General features: G+C 36.7%; 2 protein-coding genes across 2 annotated transcripts in view; one reads left to right on the forward strand and one right to left on the reverse strand.

Moving 5' to 3' along the window:
- The first annotated feature begins 3,446 nt into the window (after positions 1-3,446).
- On the forward strand, positions 3,447-6,087 carry RFESD (Rieske Fe-S domain containing). The gene is made up of 3 exons (XM_065875288.1): positions 3,447-3,621; positions 3,732-3,766; positions 5,824-6,087. The coding sequence occupies exons 1-3, from the start codon at positions 3,447-3,449 to the stop codon at positions 6,085-6,087; spliced, it is 474 nt and encodes a 157-aa protein (XP_065731360.1).
- A 2,080-nt stretch (positions 6,088-8,167) lies between these two features.
- The window catches only part of SPATA9 (spermatogenesis associated 9), a 29,523-nt gene continuing 17,094 nt past the window's right edge, over positions 8,168-20,596 (reverse strand). The window contains exons 4-5 of the mRNA XM_065874840.1: positions 13,708-13,803; positions 8,168-8,646 (exon numbers count right to left, since the gene is read on the reverse strand). Coding sequence (XP_065730912.1) covers positions 8,419-8,646; positions 13,708-13,803 — 324 coding nt within the window. The 3' untranslated portion in view covers positions 8,168-8,418. The remainder of the gene's footprint in view (positions 8,647-13,707; positions 13,804-20,596) is intronic.

A 20,596-nucleotide genomic window follows, 5' to 3' on the forward strand; every position in this document is an offset into this window, starting at 1 on the left:
GGAGCATATGAATAGTGCACCAAAGTAACAGTAATTAAGGTGAACACACTGAGTTGTATTGTTGTATGAATGGACTGTGATATTCACAATATTTAAGAAGAATATGGGTGTTAATTATAAGTAGTCACCAGATATCATAAATAAATAGAGCCACCGATGATGCTTAGAGGGAACAATTATTTGAAGGATGAGATAATACTTTCCTAAGCAAAATGCAAAACTAATCATATTTCTCTGAAATCTTTATCGTTTAGCCCCAGCTTTCTCTGCTCATTTCTTATCAGCCCCTGCAAAGTTGCCTACAGTTTTCCTCGGTTGGGGGAACACCCTGCAAAGACTTTATGTTCTAAGAGACTTAAACAAGGAAGGATAATGTTTGATTCTCACATATTTGGGAGTTGGGTAGAACTTAATTAACTTCTGATGCTACTCCACATCTCATGTGTTTTGTTACTGGCTTGATACTAGTATTTCTTTTCCAGGCTGGAAAAAAAGAAGTAAGAGAACTATTCATTTATTTCCTCCTGTAGTGGCAAGTCTTGAAATAAGCTGTACAAAACTTTCAAATAGTCCATTCATGACCTATGTACAGGCACATTCTCTGAGGATAGAAAGTACCATTTTATTCCTTTTCTTGGATTTCGGATCATTTGCTACATAAATATAAAGTAGGATACAAATATTGAAAAAAAGTAATTTTAAATATAAGACTAAATGTAATATATTGACATTTAAGAAAATTTGTGTTTATTATCCCCTTGCTTTTCTTTGTAAGTTTTCCCTATATACATTTATCCATGAATAATATATTTAGTTTTGCCCCTTTTTCCATTTGATGAAAATGGAAGCATACTCTGAATTCTTAACATTTTTTTCATTTAAAGTTACATTTTTGAAATTAATCCAACTTGACATAGCCATACATTTTTCACTGCTAAACAGCATTGCATTGAATGAGTATAAAAATTATCCATTCTACTGTTGATGGATTTTGAGTTGTTTCCTGTCTTTTGCTGTTATAACCATTCTTGTGCATGTCTCCTGGTGTACCTGTGCACACTTCTCTGGAATACACCTGCAGTGGGATCACTGGGTCATGAATATGTTCAGCTTTACTAGGTAACGCCAGACTGTCGCAACTCTAATTTATGTCATCACTATATCAGTTGCTCCATATGCTCACCAATACTTGTTATATTTTTTTGCCAGTCTGTTGGATAGAGAATAGTATCCTACTTTGACTTTGCTTTACATTTCTTTTGCATTTTCCTACTAATGAGGTTGAGCATCTTTACATGTGATTACTAGCCATTCAAATTTCCTCATCTGTGAAATATTTTTTCACGTCTTTTGCCTATTTTTGTAATGCCTATTTGGCATTTTCTTACTTGTTTATAGGAGTTCTTCATATATTCTGAATCTTAGTCCTTTGTCAGTTATATGTGTTTCATAGTCCATATTTTTCTTGTTCTTTAGCCAATTTCCCCCTCTCCTCTTTTCAGTTCATCTGTCTGTTCCCATTTTTCTTATCATTGTTGCCCCTCTGTTCTGTCACAAAATGTGATAAAGGCTGCACATCCAACAGTGTGGAGTAAATGTTACCACCTGAGTAATTTGTGTACTTTGGGTACCTGCCAAAATCAAGTAAAACCAGATAACCATTTAGAGATGTTGTAATCCAGCCTCTGGTCAGCCATGGCTAACCAAATCTAAATGTTGGATGTACTTCAAGAATTGTATTAGACCTTATTCCCTATTGATACTCCCACTCCAAGTGATTCTGTTGAATTCTGTAATTTGAAAACTCCCAAATTGATATCTTTAGTGATTCTCAATGCTAGTCTCATATATCTGACTTTCGACTTGATATCTCCCTGGACGTCTTTTAAGTACCTCAAACTCACTATGTGCAAAATGTAACTAGTTCCTGATTCTTCCATTCCTGCAAAATATCATTCCTTTCTCAGTCTTCCCAATCACAGTCACAAACCATGTAGTTGCACAAACCTAAAACCTGGGAGCTATCCTTTATTTCTTTTCTGTTGCTCCTTCACTCTAGTTCATGAGCCCAGCCTCTTGTGCCTCACTCAATTTTCTTACTGGGGAGAGGAAGGAGCTTTGAATTCAATGTATAAAGGAAAGCATTACACAAATCGGGTTTAGGAAATAACAGAGATGTCAAATTTGTACACTGAAGTTTGCATTGTTAACCCTTGCTCCATTTATTAGGAGATAAAGGAAAAAGCACAACCCTTTGAGTGGCCTCAATTTTTGTCTTGTGATTTTTATTGCATTACATGCAAAGATTCAAAATATACTCTTGCCTAGGGGAGAAAGCTCTTTGTCAATCCTAAGATACATGGTTCTTTACACTTTTTGAAAGTTATGGACCACCACAATCTGTCTCCTGAGATAGGGAGAAAAAGCAGGAATGTTTCTAGAAACTTTGGGATAGCAACCCTAATGAAAAGAGGATAGGAATAATAGGACAGATTTCGAATTAGAAGTGGAGAAAGAACAAATATAGAAATTCTTGGCAAAACAGGATATATAGTTTTATTCAGAAACTATCACAGGAAAAAAACTTAAATACCCTCATATGGGAGGCCCTTGGGAAAATCCTCTACATGGGGCCTTAAATGCCTGACAATGATATATCTTGATGTTTCTTTCTTATGGAATTAACAGACTATGGCTATGTTCTTAAAGTACACAGAAGTCTCTTTGAAAGGGTTGCTTTCAAAGAAATAGGCTGAATATCTGTGCTAAGAAAAAATTATATTTAGAATACCTACTACTTCTATAAATTAATTGACGAGAAAGTCATCTTTTTGAATGCCCAAATAAGACAGAAGAAAGTAATGACATTTTCTGTGTGAGTTAAGAAAATGGAAGACATCCATTCACACTTACCCCCTTCCACTAGAACACAGTTACTTGGTGGATCTATAAGAGCTGGCTGCCCACTCCAGGCAAAACCAAGTGAGCCACGTCAACCAAGGGGTCCAAGACTATTCAGATTACTGAAAAACCCTACCTTCAGCAGAAGCTGAAAACAACATGGATAATACGCAGATGTTGTTTACCACTGAATTTGAGAGGGAATAAAAGGATAGTGATACTTTAGTGTCTGTATCTTAAATATCTGTTCTGAAATATCTAATGCAATGAAGTGAATCAAGTACTAGTCCAGCCTCAAAGTAGGCAGTCCTCCCTAATTTTGGCAAGTTTTAAGAGCTCTAGCTGACAATCATGACTAACTATAATCCAGTATTTATTTTTTATTTTATATAGCTACAAAAAAGTACCTCCATCAGTCTCAGAGAAATAAGTCTTCTCTTACGATATGTTTATCTCTGTGAGTCAAGTGTAGTGGAACTAGTGAAGACCACCTGTAATTTTTTTTCTTTCTCTTTTTGTTTGTGGTTTGTTGTTGTTCAACTAGCATGGATCCTGATGGCTCTGAGCAAGATCCTGAAATGAAGAAATATTCTTCTGTCTGTGTTGGCAGAGAAGAAGATATTAAAAAATCTGAAAGAATGACAGCTGTTGTCCATGACAGAGAAGTGGTCATTTTCTACCACAGAGGAGAATATCATGCTATGGATATTCGCTGTTACCGTAAGATTTTATTTTTCATTTGTAAACCTTGTATTTGTTTACTATCCACGAAACTTCAAAAGTTCATTTTGTTTTTTAGTGACTAGATGTAATATTCAATTCCTTTGCAGACTCAGGAGGACCTTTACATTTAGGAGAAATAGAGGTATGTAAAATTAAATCTATTCTCAACAAACTCAGATGTTTCCTATTTATATTCTTACTATATTTACAGTCTCTATTCAAAAATAATTTATATTTGGGTTTGAACTATATATATATTTGTTTGTTTGTTTGTTTGTTTTTTTGTGGTTTTTTTTTTTTTTTTTTTTGCGGTACGTGGGCCTCTCACTGTTGTGGCCTCTCCCGTTGCGGAGCACAGGCTCCGGACGCGCAGGCTCAGCGGCCATGGCTCACGGGCCCAGCCGCTCCGTGGATGTGGGATCCTCCTGGACCGGGGCACGAACCCGTGTCCCCTGCATCGGCAGGCGGACTCTCAACCACTGCACCACCAGGGAAGCCCTTGAACTATATTTTAATGCTTTGAGTACAATTACCAATATTCTAGGAATTCACAACACTACAATGTAAAGAAAACCATTTTACAGGTAAATATGAAAAATATGCCTGTCTTCTGACCTAGCAAATATACTCCGAGAGATCTACCCTGCATATTATTGCACAAATGTTTAAGTATATATACACTTACCTACATATATACTAAAGTATATATATATATATATACTATATATATATTAAAATATATATCATATACTTTAGTATATGTATATATACTAAAGTATACACACAAACACACACACACACATACACACACATATATAGGAGAGGTTCAGTGTAGCGAAAAGTTGAAGGAAATCTAAATGTTTTAACAATAGGAAACAGTTTAAATTATGAATAGCCATGCTATGGAATAGTATACAACCATTAAATTAATGAGGCATGGGTTGTCAACAATATATTTTTGAGTGAAAAAGGCAAGTTGTAGAATAATAGGTCTAATGAGATCCCATTTTTTAAAAATAAAAAATAACATTCACTTTTTACTTTATACACTTCTACATAGTTTGAATTTTTCCAATGTGTATATATTACTTTTATGATTTAATAAAGGTATAAAAATATATATTTTAAGAAAGAAGTAACACTGTGAAGCCTTAACTGAGGAATGGGGGCAATGTCTTACTTCCTTGCATTCTCAAACCAGCTGCCTAATTTCCTGTTTTCTACTTCATGAAACTTCTCTCTCTCCCCTTCTCCCTCTCCCCTCACTATCTCTATCTCTCTGACTGGTACAAAGTACATGCTTAAATTTAGTGTTCCACTCTCTCTACACTTCATATCTACCTAGTTCCACACCTGTCCTCATGTTAAAACATGTGAGTTTAAATTATGAATGAATTTATGAATTATGAAACTGTTGTTTGCTGACGGTTCTGTCAGGGGAGGGTGGTACAAAACAGCATTTCTGCACTTCTGGTGTAGAGATAAAATGTAAGCATCTGGATGATAGCGTGGAAGAATTTCCCTCAGTTTCAGACCATAATGAGAGCTGAAAGACCTTGCTACTCAAAGTGTGGTCCATAGACCATCAACACTGGTGACACCTGGGACTGTCTTAAAAATGCAGAATATTGTGCCCTGCTCTTGGACTATGGAACTTAAACAAGAGCTGCCTTTAATCAAGATCCAGGTGATTCCCATGCTTTTTAAAATTTTAGAAGCACTGCTTTAAGACAGTTAAAAGTTGGGAATTAACTACTTTGGATCATAAATTGCTCTTCAGTTAACATATGCACTTATGCCTTTAGTAACCTCTCTTGAAATTATATCTGAAGCTTACCATTCTTCCACCAGCGAGTGAAAATTCGTTTGGAAGCACTTGAAGCCCTTTCCCTATTTCTGTCAAGAAAGTGACATTAATATCTAACAGATAACAACACACTGCAGTCACATGGTGTAGTTGCCTGAGCTAGTTATCTTCTGATAGAGCTCTAACAAACTGGGTTTCTTATCAGCTGCAAAAGGAACTTGATGACTGCTAAGATTAGATTCTGCCTTATGCTGAATAATTTGTAAATGGCAGGGAAAAAGAGAAGCCTGTTTTTTAACCTGGTTCTTCTGCAATAGATTCTGTTCTGAGCCTGAGGTTTATTGTCAACATTGGAAATGTCATATTATAAAATCAATTATTTCTTTCCCCAGGAATTTGATGGACGACCATGTATAGTTTGCCCCTGGCATAAATACAAAATTACTTTGGCCACAGGAGAAGGACTGTATCAGTCTATAAACCCTAAAGATCCATCAGCAAAACCCAAGTGGTGCTCCAAAGGAATAAAGCAAAGGATTCACACAGTGACAGTGGACAATGGGAATATTTATGTGACTCTTTCTAAGGAGCCTTTTAAGTGTGACTCTGATTTTTATGCCACTGGAATCTTCAAAGTAATTCAGAGTTCTTCCTGATAAAGTTTTATGGCAATGAAAAATGTTGTGTATGTTTTGAAAGTATTTTTAGAATAACCTTGCTTCAATACCAAAGATGATTAACTTTTTCCAAAATAGGCACATTTATTATCTTTAACAATCATATAAATGAAAGGTTCAAAGCACATGTACTTAGTGTGATGTAAGGATCATCATCAGGATGTATAGAATACATTTTAGCCAATCCTCTGGATTGATTGGAACCTGAAGGTTATAGGTTTAGAATATGCATTTTAAGAAGGATGAAAATAATTTAGAATAACCAAAGTGAAGAAAGGTTAAAAAAATTAGATCTACTAAGAAAAATTTAGGGGAAAATCCCTACTTGATATAGCAGACTTTATCATGGAAAAATTTTAATGTATACAAAGTAAACAGAATAATAAACCTCCACTACCCACCTTCAACAATTACCAGCATTCTTCCATTCTTGTTTCATTGATGCATGTATTCACCACCTCCCCTACTGATCGTTATAATTTTTTTTAGGTAAAATTTAAACACACTGAAATACTTAAATCTTAACTGTTCAGTTTTTCCAAATATATAGCAGACCATTTACACTTAAAAAATACCTCCCAAAATGGGATCAGTTTACATGCTGAATTTAAAAACAAGAAACTTAATTTGCCTGACATCAAAACCAAGTAAACTTTGGCTCCGTTTCTCTCCAGTCAAGGCAGACAGTTTCAAAGTAAGGAAGATACAGCTGCTCCCCAGCCATAAGAGATGTGAAAGTTTCAGCGAACCAAAGTACTTTGAATGCCTATATGAAATTTTCAAATAAAGTTTTTTAAATTTTATTTTTATAGAATTTTGTGCATGTATGCACAACTAAGTGTTTCGTGTAAATGTTATAGAGAGAAGAGATATAGGGTGTTGTTTCTCAGAGTCTTCTGAGTTCATAGGCAGGGTTGATAATTAAGTTGGTTCACCTTGCTTTTTCTATGCCAGTTATTTATGGCCAACGCTGTTCTGGTTGCGTCGTGCCCACACTGTACTATAAAACCCTGGGTACTAATCATCTAAAACTCAGCAGCACATACTAGAATGTAAGAGTAGGTGGGACCAGAAGGAACTAGGATGCACAGATTATCAATTCGGAGTGAGAAAAGCTGTTTGTCAAAATTGGAACTTAGTTTCAAACCACAGTAATCTTCTTAGTGACGTAGGACTGAATTAAGGCTTAGTATTCTAAGGGGCCCACCTGGATCCTTTCCCTTGGTTATTATTAAAATAAGTGAATATAGTATGTATCATTAAGGCTGTGCTTACAGAGCCCTTTGCTACATATTATTACATTTTTTTTCTGATGTATTGCTACATGCTACCCATATTCCAACACTCGCTATTCATTAGACTACTAATGAGCCAGGGCTGGGCTTTTTATAAATACTATTTTTGGCAGCAGCTACTCATCAGGTACAGGAAATGTGCCATCTCTGGGATGGGTACATCCCAGCCTATTATATCAGGTGCTAATCCTCCAGTGACTTAACATGTGTCCAGATTTTAAAATGCATGGAGGAAACCAAAGTACTTCCTGCAGGCAAAACCAGGACCCTGGTTTGCAGGGCCAATCACAAGCATTTTTTCTCAGGATCCAGTGGCAACAGTGAGTAATATGGACTTGGCTTCTGGTTCTTAATTTGTTCCTCTGGATGTGGAAATTAAAAATGTCATGTCATGTCCTGCTCTCATATACAGACCTCATCAGATTTGTAAACAATATTTTGCTTTATAAATTTACAACTATGAATTACAAGTTCTTCATAACTTTACAGATGAGTTTTAAAATAACTGATAATAGGCAGACTGAAACTATACAGCCTGTAGATAGAAAATATATATATCTTTTTATTATCTCTGAAAAAGATATGTAGCATTTTAACAGGGAGGGTTTTTTCCCCTCCCAGATCAGTAATTGGAGAGATACTCTAAATGAGTCTCTAATAAAAACATAAATGTATTATAAACATGCCCATATTATAAACCATAGCATAGAGTCTAACCCACCAATTTTCTGGTTCATTAAAAAATATCCATAGTCATATATACTACATCGATTCATTTTATTTTCTCTACCTTATAAATACTTGAGAATGACATTTTAGCAGTAGTCCCCCCGACCATTTTTATTTTTTCAAAGCAGAGCAGTTAGAATATGAAAACTAGTTTCCTAATTTTGTCAGATACAATGTCATTAGATAACTCTTAAGCTCTGTTCAGTGATACTTAAGTTCAGATTTGCTCATTCATTCATTTCAGTTGATGGGTCAAACACAGAATGTAAAACCTGGATCTTATTCCTCAACTTATTACAGGATGTCTGGGGCGATCTGAAATATTCTCCAGCTTCTCCAGTAATGACCTGTAAGGTTTTGCTTTGATTTCACCTTCAGGAAACAGAGGCTCAGAAAGCACAGGCTCAGAAAAGGCTTTTCTAAGATTTTCACTCTCCCCTCTGTTTTGCCTTATGGATTCTTCTTCTTGGAAAATTGTCATTACCTTCTCCAGCACAGCATTAACACAGACTGTCTAATAATAATAAAAATTTTTAAGTAAGGTTTCTTTTTAAGCTACTAAACTTACAGATAAAAATCCAATAAAACATTTAACATGAAGTCATCAATCTGTATATTCTAAGAAAGAAGCACTTTTGGGACTTCCCTGGTGGTCCAGAGGTTAAGACTCTGTGCTCCCAATGCAGGGGGCCCAGGTTCCATCCCTGGTCAAGGAAGTAGATCCCGCATGCTGCAACTAAAGATCCCACGTGCTGCAACGAGGATCCTGCATGCTGCAACTAAAACCTGGCGCACTCAAATAAATAAATAAATATTTTTTAAAACATCTAAGCACTTTCTTCCAGGTACCCCTGGCACATGATAAACATGAGGAGATTGATTCCTTATTATAAATACACCATAATCTAGAAAGAAAATTAAAACATAGTATGCTTTAATAAAGACATGCTTTATATTTTCCCCAATTCATTAGATGTTTTACATCTTTATTCTCTGATTTAATTAAATGAAACTTTTCTAAAACATTTTCTGAGAGATGGAATTTGTCCTCAAACATGTTAATATCTCAAAGTAGGTTTTTTGTTTTTACTTTTTCCCCCCTAGACTTTGCTTATCCCAATTGTATGCAATTGGAAGGGCATAAACATTTTGGTAAGAATTTAGAAAGTTAATGGATCAGTGATTTATAAGCAAACTTGTGATCCATTTTCCCTCAAAAAATGCCATTCAGTACTTAGTGTGTCAAAATAAAGCACACAGAGAAAAATAACTTCAAAAATTGAGAATCACTAAGAGCTGTATCTGTTAAACCTATAAGTTTACTGATGAAGATGATGATGCCAAGTATTTAAGGCAAGCAACAAGAATAATAAAATGTATAAAATATGAAAACACCTAAACTAGCTTATTTTACCAAAGAGATGCCTCCCAGGTGACATAATAGGCTATAAATGCTTAGAAGGTTTTTCTGAAGAGGGTAACAGAGAAAGGATTCAGGGCCTTGGCTTGGATAGCCTTTTTTTTCCTGACCTCCTTCCTCCTCTTTTCTTGCCTGTCTCCCACTATAGAATGGGCGGACACCAGATGCTTTCCTTCACTTCCCTGTGTTACTGTATGGCAATGTGACCCTGTTCTGGCCAACTAAAAAAAATGTCTGCTGTGGAGGAAGATAGGATTTTTGGAAGAGTTCTTCCTCCTTTTGTATAAAAAAGACTCTGTCTTTTGCCTCTACTATCTCCTCCCTCTTGCTTTGGACACTGATATGCATATAAGGCCTGAGCATGAGGCAACAAACCTAAGGACCCAAAACAACAAACAGGATAGCCAAAGAGAAAGATGGAAGGGCCCTGGGTTCATGATGACATTGTAGATCCACTGTACAAACCCGGGAACTGCCTAACTCCAGACTTCTAATTAAGAGAGATATTTAAATGTCTGTATTGATTAAGGTATTCTCAGGTATTTTTTGTTACTTGTATCTGAGTATACCCAAATCTAGAGCTATAAACCTTGAGGTCCATCACTTCCAGATGCAAACAGCGTTAGCCATTTATCACAAATATGATCATTTTCTATGTATGCCGTGCTGTGAAAAAAGGTTGGGAAGCCCTATCCTATTTGATACATTTCTTCTTCCCTCACTTACAACATTTTATCTGTGCCCATTCTAACCAATTCTGTCCAAGTCTCAGAAAATGAAGGGTCTTGACCAAGGTCAGCATCTCTCTATCTTTGCTTTTAACCTATACTCTACCATTTTGTCTATCAATTATTCCCTGCTTCTTCAACCTCTCATTCTTGACTAGCTCCTCCCCTGCAACCTGTAACATGCTGAAGTATCTTCTATCCTAAAATTTAAAAATTAAAAATCGCTCTGGCTCTGTGTCCCTCTTGACTGCTACACACACTCTTTTCTTCATCACACCAGGGCCGACATTCATGATTTCCATTTTATCATCCCTTCACTCTTCCTGCTTATTTCTGTCTTCCTTATCCCATCACACCACTGAAATAGTTCTCAAGATGGTTAATTCCAACATCTTTACTACTAGATCTAATGGACACTTTTCAGATCTGCACTTTACTTGACTTTTTCTGCTTGTATGTGACACTTAACCACTCACAACTTCCTAAGTCTCTACTTCCTTGCCAGTGTTTCTCCTGATTCACTTCCTACTTTTCTAATTATTGGTCCTTTGTCTCCTTCATGGATTTCTTCTTAGCTCACCTTAAATGTAAGCTGTTCTTCACATTTCTGTCAACTTTCTACTCTTTTCACTTGGCATGGTTCCACTCACGGGACACTAACTTCCAACATATATGTTATTTGCCTTCAAAACCGTAATTCTAGCCCTGACCTTTCCTAACGTCTTGGATGCATATATGACCAATTATCAGAGGTCACCAAAGAATGGTTTCTATTACCTACTTAGAAAGTTTATAGCATGACAAATCATGTAGGATGATCTCAAAAGCCTTTGAAAAATTAGAGAAATTTTGGTTTTTAATCTAGTTTGTTTTAGTTTCACCATAGCTGTTTCATCCCACCCATTTTCTGCAATGTTTTTGCATCAATTCTGTATGAGATTCACATTTAAGATACTGAGCATTTCTCAAAAATTCAAAAGACTTGCAACATTTTTTATTCGATAAATTCAGAGTTTTTGAAACTGTAAATATGTTTTAAAAGTTCTTTTACTTTGTTTTTTTTTCAAGGATGTCTTGGCTATTCTTTACGATTTGCATTTCCCTATAAATTTTAGAATAAACTAGTCAATGTACACATATACACCTGCTCAGATTTTAATTGGGACTGCACTGAATCTATGGATTATGGGGAAATTTTAATCTTTATTATTGTGTGTTTCAATATGATCAAAAATATTAACAAATATGTAAAAGACCTCTAACAAAAAAAGCCATAAAATTATTAAGAGAAATTAAAGAAGATCTAAATAAATAGAGGAATACACCATGTTCATAGACTGGAAAAAGAAATTCTACCAGTTATCAAGCCTTATTGTAAAGCCTTATTGTAAATAATACAGTGTTGAATTGGTGCAAGAAGACAAAGAGATCAACTGACTAGAACAGAGAGAATATAAACAGACCTACATATTTAAGGACATTTGATTTATTAAAAAAGAGGTGTTCTGGGGCAATAGGAAAAGGGTTTTTTTTCCCCAATAAATTGAGTTGGATCAACTGGAAACCAATGGAGGAAAAATTTTACCCTTACCTCATACCAATTCCAGATGTAATCTAAAAGTGAAAGGCAAAATAACAAAGCTCCCAGGATATATCAGAGGGAGTAGTTTCAGGACCTCGGATGTATGTCAAGATTCCCTAATTAAGACATAAAAAGCACTTAACATAAAGATTAATAAATTGGACTACATTAAAATTAAGAACTTCTGTTTTAAAAGACATTGCTGAAAGTGAAAGGCTAGTCACAAAATAAATCTGCCCATATTCAGCCAAAAAAGGGCTTGTTCTAGTAATATAGTTAAAAGTACAATTTGATAATAAAACGATGGACAACTCCAAGTAGGAAAATGAGAAGAGACTAACAGAAATTAACAAAAGAGGATATCCAAATGTCCAATTACTGTATAAAAGTATTCAATCTCATTAACAATCAAGAAAATGCAGATTAAAACCACAATGTGATAGTACTACATACCCACAAGAACGGCTATACTGGAAAAGATTGACAATACCAAGTGTCAGTGATGATACAGAGCAACTAGGATTAATAATCTGCCAGGATGAATTGTTAAAACTATTCTGGAAAACTTTGGCAATATCTGCTAGAGATGAACATATGCAAATTCTACAGTCCAGCAATTTCACCAAAACATATGTACAAGAATATTCATAGCAACATTATTCACAATAGACAAAGTTGTAAATAAATATTCAAAAATAGAATGGATAAATAGCTATATATTCAATCAATGGAATACTACACAGCAATGGCAATCAACAAACTACTGTTACAGGCAACAAATCTCACAATGATAATGTTAAGCAAAGCGACAAATACAAAAGAAAATATAGTATATGATTTCATTTATATACAACTCAAAACTGACTATGGTATTAGAAGTCAAAATAGTGGTTGCCTTTACAGAAGAGGTTAGTGGGGCTTCCCTGGTGGTGCAGTGGTTGAAAATCCGCCTGCCAATGCAGGGGACATGGGTTTGAGCCCTGGTCCAGGAAGATCCCACATGCCATGGAGCAACTAAGCCCGTGCGCCACAACTACTGAGCCTGCGCTCTAGAGCCCGTGAGCCACAACTACTGAGCCTGTGTGCTGCAACTACTGAAGCCCGCGTGCCTAGAGCCTGTGCACCACAACGAGAAGCCACCACAATGAGAAGCCTGCACACCACAACGAAGAGTAGCCCCTGCTCACTGCAACTAGAGAAAGCCTGCACGCAGCAACAAAGACCCAACACAACCAAAAATAAATAAATAAAATTAATTAATTAAAAAAAAAAGAGGTTAGTGATTGTGAGGGGTGCAAGAAAGAGTCTTCTAACATGATGGTATAATGTTTTGTTTCTTGACCTGTGTGATACATAGATTAATAAATTTTCTGATAATTCACCAAGGTGTGCACTTTTCTCTTTGTATGTTGTACATTTTTAAAAAATTAAAGATAAGTATAAATGGCAGTGGATTAAAAGAAAATAACCCTTATAATTTATAATATTCTTTATATTTTTGTCATGCTTTTTAATGAACACTTTTGGAATTCAAAAGACAGAATAGTGAACTTTAACCAACCATGGCACAATGGCTGGAACAAAACAACTGTAGCTAAATGAAAGCAAAACCAAAATGTTTTGAGCAAATAGTAATACGTTTTATAAAAATAAAATAAGTTTAGTTATCTAAGCAACTTAGTTTTTGGTGGATTGACTTGGCTCCTTAGAAATGTAATTTTTTAATGTAAAATTATTCTGTGTAACAAGAGAATTTAAATACCTTGGTTTATACAGTTTATACAGTATATCTTTACATAAAATAAGTATAGTTATTTCTAGATTCTAATAATTTTATTAACTTACCAAATAAATGAGTGCTGTGTAAGAAGCATACATTATGCTAGTTAAAGCAGTCTTTGCTGAGAAAGAAATGATTTCAAACAAAGATCCATTTCTGACCTGAAAAAACGAAAGAGTTTTCTTATTAAAACAAAAAATTTTCAACGTTACAATGTTAAATTTTACAATGTTATTGTAAAATGAGAATTCAAATATTTATAAAGTCATCTACTTTAGATCTGAGTTATCTCACATCCTGAAAATATATTGTTTTTCTCCTTTACAAAAAGATACTTTCTTTTGCTAATTTAAATCTATGACAAATCTATAAAAAACCTTGCATTTCCAAAATCTGAATTACTTTAACTTTCTTACATTTACCAAGTGTGCTCACTAGGGGGTGCCGCTGTGCCTGTTAGAAAAACAGTCTTTGTCCAAATTAATGTAGTCATCCTTTACTAAATTCTTCACCTCTTCAATTAAGCAAACAGCAATCAAAATACCGAGCGTTTCCTGGAGATTAATGACCTGCTTGGAAATGTTAATCATGAGAATGCTGAAGGCCAGGCATTAAACTTAGATGATCATTAAGTTTCAAGAAATACTCTGTGTTCATATTCAGCATATGCTTTTTGAAATGTAGACGTTTACACCAATAGAGAATTTGTCTCTCAGATGTTTCTACCTTCTAGAAGGTGTCCCTGCCTCAACATAACAGTATAATATATTCAGATTAAGGGACCTATACTCTTATAGGCTACCTCTGTTGCCTTGAGCTATAAGGATATGAAATGATGACATTAGGAAAAACACTCCCTTCCCATTCAGCAGTGAAGTGGCAGTTAGCCATGCTCCTCTGCAGTAAGAGCCAAGCCACTCAGAGGCTTCAATAACTCCCCAAAGGTACAAGCTGTATCCTAAAATCATGTAAATGCATAGTAAAAATGCACACAAATTAGAAAGAAGAGTATGTATGTGTTCATTAAAAAGTTATTTATAACACTGAAAAACTGAAACAATGATAGCAGAATGGCTCGGTAAATTATGCTATATTCACCCAATGGTATATTGCAGCCTTTTAAAAGGTGCTTCTGAAGAACATGTGATAATATTTTATTGAACAGACATTTATATGGCACTGTGTACCAGGTCCTGTTCGAAGTGCTTGTTGTTGTACTATACTCAGTTTTTGCTTACTGCTGTCACTACTGATGAAGAACAAAACTGCCCATCACCATTTTCTTCTTCTCTCAAGTGATTTATGGGATGCCGAAGCCAAGAATACTATCTAGCCTAGTAGCTAAGAGATGGTGGGGTAAGGAGGGAGGGGGAAGGGGAGTTTCCCTTTTTATTCCCTACGTTTCAGGCCATACCAACTCCTACACATAGGTATATAGGTGGGGGCAGTTTTAGCCCACTCTTTCCATAAGTCAGTCTGGAAAATTTCCCAGAAGTTCCTGGCTTCTGGAAAGAGTTTCCATGAAATGAAGCAGCTGCTGCTCTTTCCCTCTTGCTGAAAGAATCAAAATGATAGCCTGACATTGAATCCCACTATTGGGCTATAAGGAGACAAACATATAAATAGGGAGCAGAGGTCAGGAAGGAAATCAGATATACTCCAACAGAATGCCTCCTAGTAGAGTAAAAGATTCATGAGTTTGTGAATATATGAATGTTTAAGTGGAAGGTCCATAGTCAATAATTGGTAGGCCATAAACAATAAAAGTGGTGTCTGCATGCAGGGAAAATTACTCTGTTTCTGTTTCACTGCATCTTTCTTTTTCAGGTTTTTGTCCTTCACCTAAAAGTAATTAAAATTGATGAGTTTCAAAATAAATATGTATCTTATATATGTTATGCTTCTCAGCAATGAACCTGTATGTTGCCTAAGGGTCACTTTTTCACCATTTTAATGCTTTTAATAAATACTTGTTATTCCTGTAATAAATCAGCCCTGTAGAAAATATATTTCCTCCAAAATTTATGTGGCTACTGGCTAAGTAGCCATTTTTCCATTTTATGACTCACTTGCAATACATATTTTTCATATTATAAACCACACTGTTTCATTTTGGTTTGCTATGAGCAGGAACAGTGTATGGTAAAAACTGAGATAATCAGGAGAAATTTGGAAAATGGAAGGCTTTGTCTAGATTGTCTTGGCCTATTTCAAAAAATTTTTATCTTAACCTCATAATTACATGAATTTTATTTGCATTTTAAGTTAAAAGTATCTTGATATCAATATTATACCCATATATTTCTTTTTTGAATTTGGAAATAGTAAAATATAAGATACATGGATATTTCAATCTTTAACTAAATTTCTCCCACATTATTTCATGTTCCACTTCTCCCACATAATTCTGACTGCCTTATCTCATAAAAGAAATACTTATATTCGTCTTATTTTCACTAATAATGAGATAAGTCACAAAAAAGCAAACTATACGCTGTTTAGAAAATACAGACCCACTTACAGATAACCTGCAGGCTGGAGAATTACCAGGTCCAACTTAATTTATGTTGTCCAAAACCATCTTGATGAGAGATATCAAGGGAGTAATGGGGGGAAAAAACTCTAACAGTGATTCACAAATAAGTGTTGGAAGAAGCACTGACTGCTTTTATAGGTTCAGAAAATAGTGTTTCCTATAGGTTTGGGAAAGCTACATGATCATGTCTTTGCTTAGCAACCCACTATACTTGTGAAGACAGGAAATACTGCTAGCAGTCCACAGAAAAGAAAGCTATCTGACTTTATTTATCCCAGTATTAACATCCTGTGGAGCACTGCTGTTGAGTGAGCTCTTAATCAGGTGGTCCTATAAAAGCTCAAATGTCCCAACCTCTTGGCCAACCTGCAAAAGTATGTCTTCAAGATTCCAAGACTTCTACTTTCTAGGAATTGTCCTTTTTTCCCAGGTTTTGAATTATACCACCCAAGATAGCCTCATGGCAAGCCCATCAAGGAGCTACAGAAGTTCCTGATATTTGTGAGGTTTCCAGTTTAAACCCCAAACTGGAGTCTACCTTGGAGGGTGCGGGGTGAGGAAGAAACTTTACTTAGATAAGCCTCTGACTTTCATCCTGAAAAAGGGAGCACAAGTTCACTGGGATCCACTTATGGCACAGGCACTTTTGAGGCTAAGAGTTTTCTTTACTTTGCCCATCTCTTGCCTATGCCACTCCACAGAGTCTGTACAAAGTAGAAATAGACATCTCTAATGCCACTATAAGGAAGATTCTATCACAGAAAGAGCTCCTGGTCCTGTGGCCCTGCGTTGGGCTGCCAAAGTCAACGACTATGTCTGGGAGCTGACGTGTCTTGGCTGAAGTCAGCATTCAAAGCAATTATCTAGGTCACTGAAGCCTAGGCTGCAAGCTTCGCTCAGCCAGGCAGCTTACAAGGCTAAGCAGATGCAGCATTCTGTAAGTACTGCTGCTGGGGATCTTAAAAATCACCAGGAACTTCTCAGTTTTCCGTTTCTAAGGCCCCTTGTAGAAGAGGCAGCTATACTACTATAATCTCAGCCCAGCAGAATGGGGAAAGGTTTGAGGAGCAAGCTGACTCAGCACCCATATAGCCAGGTGCAAAGAAAGCCTCTTTTAACAAGATGGCCAGTTGGACAGCCCTGACCCCAACTCTCTGTGCTCATGTCACAAGCCACTGGAATCTCTTCAGGTCACTTATATTGGTTGGGTCTTCGGGTAGTTCATATTTGGCACAATATCATTAAATATGCTAAGATGCACAGTACATGCTCTACAGCTGAGCACGCAACCAAAAGGCCTGGACAGATTGTCAAGAGAGCTCCTGTGACAGCGTCTATACTCTAATTGTCTTGACGAGACCATCACTATATGCTACATCTCAGACCACACCAAAAAGCTGAAACACTACCTAGTTACAGGCAGTAATGACAATGCTTCTCTATTTAGAGTTCTTGAGGGAAGTAATCTGCCTGAGTGGCATTCCAAGCTACATGATAGCCAGCAGAGTTCTGGTAGAACCATTTAAGGTAGAAATGCATCTTTCCATCATTCATCATCCTCAGATCAGTGATGAGACAGAGCACATGAAGAGGATCTTTAAAACTTTGCTTCTGATAGGTTAACTAGGCCGCTTACCTTTCTAAAGTGATGCCCTCCATGCAGCCACAAAGCATATCCCCTGGCATAGTAATTCCATATTTTGCTCCTTGTATTTCTACACGCCACAAAGTTCCATCTTGACACAGGAAGCCTGACAATTCTTTTTTTTTTTTAATTTTTAAATTTTACTTATTTATTTTTGGCTGCGCTGGGTCTTTGTTGCTGTGTGCAGGCTTTCTCTAGTTGCAGTGAGTGGGGACTACTCTTCTTTGCAGTGCGCAGGCTTCTCATCACGGTAGCTTCTCTCGTTGAAGAGCACGGACTCTAGGCACGCAGGCTTCAGTAATTGTGGCACGCAGGCTCAGTAGTTGTGGCACACGGGCGTAGTTGCTCTGCGGCATGTGGGATCTTCCCGGACCAGGGATTGAACCGGTGTCCCCTGCATTGGCAGGTGGATTCTCAACCACTGTGCCACCAGGGAAGCCCCAGCCTGACAATTCTTGAAGTAATTCATGCTGGAATCTACTCCAGGTAAGCTGAACTCTGTGCTGTGCCACTTACCTCTCAGCACACTCTGGCACCATGGATACATTCCATTCACGGACCAATTCACTGACCTCCACCACACCTCATATCTTTTAATTCTCCAGGTCATTATCTTCACTATTCATACTTCTGTATCTTTCCTCACTGAGACTTTCACATTTGAGCTATTTTGTTTTCTTCCTTGCTACAACTTAGGTTCCTTTCAGTGGCAATCCTGAATCTCCACCTAGCTAATACATATTACCCAAGAAAAGCTTCTTCCTCACTCCTAACCCTCAAGGACCCCAGAAGCTCTGACTTGGGACTGTTTCCACTTATCGCACTTCAGCCATATGGAACTACCTACATTTCCTACATAAGTCGTGCTCTCTCTTGCCTCAGCTTCTTAATATACACTGTTCGCTTCCTTGAATGATTCTCCTACTTCTTCACTGGGCTAATTTCCCTTCCTTCAAGCCTCAGATCCAGTATCATCTTCTAGAAAGCCTACACTGATTACACTTAGGAATTATACGCTCCTTGTTGATGCTTCCATAGTACACTTCGCACACTTTAATCACGCACTCAGTACACTCTACTGACATTGCTTATTTGCCTATCATCCCTAGAGTCCATGGGACATCTATGAATCCCTAGTACCTAAACTCTTGATTTTACATGTCAGGTTTTCAATAAAAATAATGTTTACCAAGTGAATGAAAAAGTAGAATTACACCTCATTTACTTCCAAGAAGAAATTTAACCATCTTATAACTTGTAAAAGATATTAAGAAGTAAAGCTGAAGGACATCTAGTTCCAGTAACGTGGCAGACTGAGCTAGTGGGGAACCTCTCACATAAAAAAATCTAGAAATTCTATATAAAATCAAACTCCAAAAATTTAATACAAGACAGAGTTCACAAAAAGTGGAAGGAAAGAAAGAAGGGAGGGAGGGAGGGACGGGAGAGGAAGGAAGGAAGAAGTCCTCCTATGCCAGGAAAGAAGAGGGAACTAAAAGCCAAGCAGTAAGTGTGTGAGATTATGTCCCAGGAACACTGGGGTTGCTACTGGATCCTGAAATAATGGCTGGGGGCTTGAGTTTTAATAAAGCTCCTGGAGATGAGACTTGGATGCACATGAGGTGAGGATCAGGCCTTTGCAGAGCTGCAATCTCAGTGAAAGGGGGAATAGAAAAACTGCACCCACCAGTCCAAAAAGAAGGTGAGGAAGCTGGTCTCCACCAGGGACTGATATCTCCAGAGCAGAAGCAAAATCCTCTAGAGGAACAGTTCTACTACCAAGGCCAGAAGGGATTTCTATTTTTTAAAAATCCTTATTGGAGAAAAACTTTAAAACAAAACAAAAACAAAGAAATAATGAGGAGACACAATATAGATCACAATAGTCAGAAAAATTAGCATCCCCCCAAAATCTCAAAGAATAATATTTTAAAAGACCATAAATAAGTATTTTTAAAATAGATTTTTAAAAAGAAATAAACCTATAAAAGGACACTTTGAAAGAAGTGGAAATTTGGGGGAAAACACCAAATAGAATTTCTAGAGATAATATAATGTTTGAAATTTAAAATACATTTAATAAGTAAAAGAGCATATTAGATACAGCTGGAGAGAGCTGGTTAACTGGAAGACAGATCAGAGGAAGTTATTCAGGATGTATCAAAAAGAGATAAAGAAAAGGAAAATATGAAGAAGGTAAGTGGACATAATAAAATGAGAAGGTCCAAAGTATGTTTAGTAGGCATTCCAGCAGATGAGATTAGATAAAATGAGAAAGAGGCAATACTTGAAGAGATAATGGCTAAGAGTTTTCCAGAATTGAAATTATCCTCAAATTCAAAAATCGCAAAGGCTCCCAAGAATATGTACCCATTCCAAAAAGCATTTTGACAACAGCTAATAAAACTGAAGATGTGGGGCTTCCCTGATGGCGCAGTGGTTGAGAGTCCGCCTGCCGATGCAGAGGACACAGGTTCGTGCCCCGGACCAGGAAGATCCCACATGCCGCGGAGTGGCTAGGCCCGTGAGCCATGGCCACTGAGCCTGCGCGTCTGGAGCCTGTGCTCTGCAACGAGAGAGGCCACACAGTGAGAGGCCCGCGTACCGCAAAAAAAAAACCAAAAAACTGAAGATGTGTATCCCTCATGACCCAGCAATCCCCCTTGTAGATATATACCTGGAGAAATGTCTCATACATATGGACGAGGAGTCATTTACAAGAGTGTTCAGTGAAGCACTGTTTGTAATACAAAAATTTTGGAAACTAAATTGT

Source organism: Phocoena phocoena, chromosome 3 (assembly GCF_963924675.1).
Source record: "Phocoena phocoena chromosome 3, mPhoPho1.1, whole genome shotgun sequence".
NCBI lineage: Eukaryota > Metazoa > Chordata > Mammalia > Artiodactyla > Phocoenidae > Phocoena > Phocoena phocoena.